This window comes from Panthera leo, chromosome A3 (assembly GCF_018350215.1).
Source record: "Panthera leo isolate Ple1 chromosome A3, P.leo_Ple1_pat1.1, whole genome shotgun sequence".
Lineage (NCBI taxonomy): Eukaryota > Metazoa > Chordata > Mammalia > Carnivora > Felidae > Panthera > Panthera leo.
The window spans coordinates 15,083,570-15,089,633 of NC_056681.1; the positions used below are offsets into that span (position 1 = coordinate 15,083,570).

The following is a 6,064-nucleotide window of genomic DNA, read 5'->3' on the forward strand; positions in this document are numbered from 1 at the left end:
GAATCCTGGAGAGCTTGTTGGGGCCAAGAATTTGCATTTCTAACAAGTTCCAGGTGGAAGGGCCACGCCTTGAGAACACCGCTCAGCTCATCTTCAACTTCGGGAGGAATGCAGATCCTCAGGCCCCACACAGACCCACTGAATCAACATCTGCACTGGAGGTAGACCCCAGGCAGACTTCTCTGCACATCCGATTGGGCAGCACTGCCGGGAGAGCTAGCCACACAGTGTCAGCCAAATCCCATCCCAGATCCACAGGCCACTTCTCACCTGCCTGCTCCGTGGGGGCACAGAGCAGGGAAGGAGCCTGGGCTGGCAGGAATAAGAGAAAAGTGAGAACCTTCCTGATGCCTTCCGCTGCGGTCTCCTCCCCCTCCCCCCCCCCCCGCCCCCCCCAGGCCTGCGCAGTCAGCTGCTGGCAGAGCTGGGTGAGGCCAAGACCCAGGCGGTGTTGGAGGGCATCTTGCTGCTGTGTTGGTCCACGTTGGAGATTTTCCTGCAGTACCTGGGCTGGGGCCATCACCCTACTCCACCCTTCCCCCTGCCCAGACCCCAACTGGTCAGCACAGGAGTTTCCTCTCAGGGCCCCAAAGGCTGGGGCCTGTGGCAAGCCAGTGGAGAGGGCCTAGGGGCTGGGGGCCTGGGCCAGTGGGTACAGGAGCGGGAGGAGTCGCTGGTGATGAGTGGGTGAATGTGAGTGGGGGCATGGGGGGCCTGGGGCAAGGGGGGAGTCGGGAGCTGTCCTGAGGTCTCTGCCCGGGAAGAGGCATTCCCCGGCTGTCTCCCAGACCCCAGGCCTGCTTAGGGTGAGCTGAGTGCTTTCTTTTTCCTTTTTCAGGACCAGAACATCCCGTCATAAAAGGTGGCTGGTCCTCACCTCCCAACCCCCTCCTGTGCGCACGTGTGCACGTACACGCTTTCTTCTTAAAATTTTTTAAGATTTATTTTTGAGACAGAGAGAGACAGAGCATGAATGGGGGAGGGTCAGAGAGAGGGAGACACAGAATCTGAAACTGGCTCCAGGCTCTGAGCTGTCAGCACAGAGCCCGACGCAGGGCTCAAACTCACGGACCACGAGATCATGACCTGAGCTGAAGTCAGACGCTTCACCGACTGAGCCACCCAGGCGCCCCCGTACACGCTTTCTGATTCAGCCTCATCTGTAACTCAGCTGGGCAGCTCCAGTATCCACTGACGTCCCTGGTTCATGTCACAACTCTACAGAGGCATTTTGTGAGACCCATCTTATGGGTGAGGAATCAGATGCAGTCATGAAATGACTAAGCTCATAGAGGAACGAGTCCTCATCACCCCTGCGCAGCCACACAGCCTCTCAGCTGCTTCTAGTCCCTGGAGAGGAGCAGGGCAAGGGCCTGGACCCTACTCCACCCATGCTGAACACTCCCAACCCTGAGGAAATTACAAGGCAACTTGTACAAAACAACCAAAAAAAAAAAAAAAAAACCAACCAATGTATTTATTTAATATATTCATCACAAGGGCTCAACCAGACACTTAATTTAAAAAACAGAAACAAAACAAAAATAACACCACAGTTTAAGATACAGAGTCCTAGGCAGAAATGAAGGAAAGGACAGACCGTCTAAGGAGAAAATAAAAAGACAACACAAGGAAAGAGGCTAGACAGTCAGGGTTCTTGGCTGGAGACCTGCTTTGAGTAGGTTTCTTGCAGATACTTCTTGAATGCTGGAAGAGAACAGGCAGGTATCAGGGAGTGGTGGGGACGGGGGTTAAGATGCACATGAGGGCAATCAAGGATACAAAATCTGGGGAGCTGGAGAGGATTTCTTAGCACAACAGAGTCCCTTTTGCTGCCCACCCAGTCAGGTCTTGGGGAGGGGTTCTGCTTCCAGTGAGGCTGGGGAGGTGACTGGGGGGCCTCAGTGAGCAAATCGTTTGCACAAAGCTTTGCCTTCTACTTAAAAAGCCCCTCAACCTACATTAACGTGGGAAGAGTTTCCTGATTTTTATAGCAAACAGGCAAATCAGAAAACACCAAGGCAGAGGCAGAAGTGGATTCCCTAGGTTGACATCCACTCCCAACCCAGTCCTCAGGACACAGTCCCAAGTCACCAAGATCCTTCTGTGTGAGGGAGCCTTTGAAGGCTGGGGAGGGATCACCCGGTGCCGGGAAAGGATGGAGGACCCACCTGTGGGGTTTTTCCAGAGCTCAGCAGCATGTGTGTTCAAAGGGCTATCGATGTTAGGTTCTGTGGACGGACAGAAAGAGAATGATCAGTAGGGGTAGAAGAGGCTGGCCTGGGGGAATCCCGGGAGGCCTGACAGGTTCCCGGGTTCAGGGGACGGGCTGGTCTCAGAAGTCACCTCCTAGCAGGCTCTGGATGGACAGCAGGATGGTCCTGACATCATACAAGGCAGACCACTTGTCCTTCAGGATGTCCAAGCAGATGTTACCCTGGGTGTCCACGTTGGGGTGGTAGCAGGGCGTGAGGAACTTGACCGTGGGCGCATTGTAAGGGTAGCCACTGGGGAACTCCAGGGAGAGTTTATACCTCAGGTCCTCGTATACCTGGCATCGGAGAAACAGGTGGGGAGTACACCTCCCACCCTGAGCCTCACAGCCCAACCCAAGCCCCAAAAAGGGGCTTGCTAGGACCTTTGGGTTTATCTGGGACTTGACAAAAGACAAAGTGTTGCAATGGCTCTGGTTCTTTCTCGCATATCTGGCAGGGACATCAGTGATCCTTATCCTACAGATAAGGGGCGTAAACTGGCATCCTGAGGGTTACCACAGCTGTGCTTTAGTCAGTTATAACATTAGATACTAACATGTAAAAACCAGGATGTTTTAGACATATACCCAGATTTTTTTATTTTTTAAAAGATTTTATTTTTACGTAATCTCTATACCCAACGTGGGTATAGACACAACCCCAAGATCAAGAGTCACACGTTACACTGACTGAGCCAGCCAGGCACTCGTGGATTTCTGACTAATCGTAAACCAGATGTGGAGCAGGGCGCCTGGGTGGCTCAGTCGGTTAAGCGTCTGACTTTGGCTCAGGTCATGAACTTGCGGTTTGTGAGTTTGAGCCCTGCACTGGGCTCTGTGCTGACAGCTCAGGGCCTGGAGCCTGCTTCCGATTCTGTGTCTCCCTCTCTCTCTGCCCCTAACCCATTCGCATTCTGTCTCTGTCTCTCTCAAAAGTAAATAAACATTAAAAAAAAAATCAAAAATAAAATACCCCAAAACCCACCAACCAAAACCCAGACGTGCAGCAATGGCAAGCTGCCATCTTGGGACTTACTTGAGCCCTTTCATCGGCCAAAGTCCTCATGTACCCTCCATTCTCCTTTTTGTCTGGCCCCCTGTAGGCACTTAAGATGGGAAGCCCTGCTTTAAACCCAACCTCTTACTGTACAGAGGGAGAGACGAGGCCATAGGCTCAGAGCACAAGGCCATAGGCCAGCACGAGGTCCTGGCAGGGGAACGTCCTGCCAGGCTGAAGACTTGAAGCTGACCTGCACTTGGATTTCTCCTCCTACCTCTCCCCAGACCCAGCCAAGTCACACTCACCGACCTCAACCCTACACTTACTGTGCCAGCTGCTCCATGGATGGTCCCCACCCATTTGAAAAGGTTGTCGGATTCAGGGAAGGCAGAAATTCCTTTGTCACCAGACATCTGGGGGAAGAAACAACACCTGCTGGGCTGCAGACTACACTTTTAGGGGTCAGTGGGTGAACTCTCCTTCCTCTGAAGCGCATCACATTTTGATCCGAAATAAAGCAACCAGACCAAATTGACAGGCTTTTCTGGGGAAGCGATTCAGTTCTTGGGGGCTGAACCTTCCCCTTTGGGGAGGGGTACTGGGTATGTTAAGGAGAGAGGGGTTATGCAGAGAAGCAGAAGGGAGCTCTGTACCTCCAATCTTGTTGGGATGCTGGGAATTCAACTGAGCATGCCAGTGAGTGCTGGTTACACACAAAGCCTCCAGATCATTCACAGACTAGGTAGATTTACATAGGGGCACTGAAGGATTTGAGTTGATATTCAGGGTTAATGCAGACAAGGTCATCTGGGAAGAAGCATTTCAAAGTATGACAGGATTAAGAATATTAAGGGTGGAGAGCAGGGTATGGGTAAATCTCCAGGCAAGGAAGTAGGACCAGGCAGGATAGAGGGAAAGCCTTGTATGGTTTCAGGGAACTGTATTTTAGAGAGAACTTCATGGTGGGGGTGGGGGTGGGATGGGGAGTAGACACTGCTGGAAGGAAAGGTGTAGGTGGGGTATATGAACTTCTTCCCAGAAGGGCGCCAACTGGACTCGTGTTTTAATCCCCTGCACTATGTCTAGCAAAGAACCTGATGTACGAAAGTCGCTGATTAGCGGAGGGGAGTGGGAGGTGGAGGGTGGAAGAACTGGTTGGGGGGGTCTGGGCACGTAGTCACTCACCATAAGGGTCATCAGCTCCTGCTGTAGCCTGCAAAATGAGTGCTGGGAGTCATCTGGGAGTCTGGAGGAGCCAGGGCTCCAGGCGGTGCTTCTCCCCCCACCCCAATCTCTCTGGAGGAGCTGTCATGGAGGCTTCCCCTACCCCGAGGTCAGACTTCAGCGGGGGCACACTCATTTCCACTTCCATAGGAGGGTCCCAGTGAGTCCTCACCCTTCCTAATTCCAGACTCCCGCAGGGCGGTCTGGCTTGTTCTTCACTCCCTCAGCTTCTCTGACGTCTCTCCCCGTGCTGGGTCCCAATTTCCACCCACTTCCGTCCCCACTCTCCCCCCGCCCCCCGCCAAGTCACCGAAGGTCCCAGTCACACTTTCATCTTGGCTTACCCGCGGAGGATCCTGGCAGCCTGCCTCCCCCTTCCGTCCTCCTTCGGGAGGCCCTCCCAGGGCGGCCCGAGCTCCCGACGTGCCCTCCTGTCCCCGTATCTGCCCGCTCAAGGAGGAGGTGGGGGCCCGGAAGTCCGAGGTCTCGACCCCAAGGCCCAGGGCGTGTTGGGCACGGCCAGTGTTACCTCCATACCGCTCACCTCTTGCCCACGGGGCCCCGGGCAGCGCCCCCGCTGGGCTCGGCTCCTTTGCGGGCGGCGGCGACGCTGGCGGCGGCTGGGTCGCGGTTCTGGGAAGCCATCCGGGCGGCACGGGGAGGGAGACAGGAACTCGGAGAGCACAACTGCAACTGCAGGGCTGGGGGCCCGCCCGCCCGCGTTTGAATTGTAACCCTCCGGCTGCACCAGCCAATCATCGGCTCGCTTGGGTTTGATCCAGCCAATGAGGAGCGCCAGAGCACTCTGTAACTGCGCAACTGCTAGACCCACCCTCCAGCGTACCACTATTGGGCGGCAGGAACAGACTTCTGATCGACGATTGGTAGAAGAGGCCGCCATTAACTAACGGATCTGCAGCGGATTGGTGGCCTTTGGAAAACGCCGACCATTAAAGGGCCAAGAAAAAGTCCACGTGGGATGATGAACCCTTCCAGGACAAACGCCGGGATGCGGCTGGGAACGGCCGACGCGCTCAGCCAGGATCCCTACGCCCAGGGGAAGGGAGCGTCCGGGTCTCGTTGACGTTGGTACTTCTTCCCTCAACCCGGAAACCCCTGGTCCTCCATCTATTATAATGTCCCGGGCACCTCTGAAAACTCATGCGAGGGGAATGATGGGCAGAACAGGAGACTCTTAGAAACGGGCTCATAACGCTGCCTCTCCAACCGTCCTCTGGGACCTCGGACACGACATTTCGTATCTTAACCTGTAAAACGGGGGGGGTAATGAAAGCCTCTCCTCATTTTCTGGTCTGTCATCAACCCCTATGGATGCCAGCCATCACATTCTGGCACTTCGTCTATACCTTAGGGGATGAAGAAATAAGAGAGACAGGGAAGGTTAACAAAGCACATGATGTCCCCAGCCTCGTCTCATAAAGCAGATAATGCCTGGGGCAGTGGGACTTCACTGGGTCTGACCTGGAATGGGGGAGGGTAGCTGGTCATCTTTTCCTGTGCCCCCTTCTTCTAGAGCCCTTGGTAATCCGTCCATCCCTACAATGCAGACCACACAGCAAGCTCAC

The 6,064-nt window shown here is 54.5% G+C and overlaps 1 protein-coding gene across 2 annotated transcripts; it reads right to left on the minus strand.

Moving 5' to 3' along the window:
* Window positions 1-1,460: 1,460 nt before the first annotated feature.
* On the minus strand, window positions 1,461-5,189 carry UBE2C (ubiquitin conjugating enzyme E2 C). Of its 2 annotated transcripts, none has more exons than XM_042930115.1 (6): window positions 5,023-5,189; window positions 4,440-4,467; window positions 3,581-3,667; window positions 2,347-2,551; window positions 2,172-2,231; window positions 1,461-1,707 (listed from the first exon to the last, which is right to left on the minus strand). In XM_042930115.1, exons 1-6 carry the CDS (start codon window positions 5,121-5,123, stop codon window positions 1,649-1,651), a joined length of 540 nt encoding a protein of 179 aa, XP_042786049.1. In that variant the 5' UTR covers window positions 5,124-5,189; the 3' UTR covers window positions 1,461-1,648. The 2 variants fall into 2 exon arrangements, with proteins under 2 accessions (XP_042786049.1, XP_042786050.1); XM_042930116.1 differs by lacking the exon at window positions 5,023-5,189 and adding an exon at window positions 4,823-4,945.
* Window positions 5,190-6,064: the final 875 nt, after the last annotated feature.

What these genes read in the sequence shown, in the direction of transcription:
- UBE2C (XM_042930115.1), bottom strand. Translation starts at nt 5,123, where the DNA reads ATGGCTTCCCAGAACCGCGACCCAGCCGCCGCCAGCGTCGCCGCCGCC. An exon ending in CGGGGCCCCGTGGGCAAGAG is followed by an intron (nt 4,468 to 5,022) that starts GTGAGCGGTATG and finishes CTCATTTTGCAG; the next exon opens with GCTACAGCAGGAGCTGATGA. An exon ending in AGGAGCTGATGACCCTTATG is followed by an intron (nt 3,668 to 4,439) that starts GTGAGTGACTAC and finishes TTCTTCCCCCAG; the next exon opens with ATGTCTGGTGACAAAGGAAT.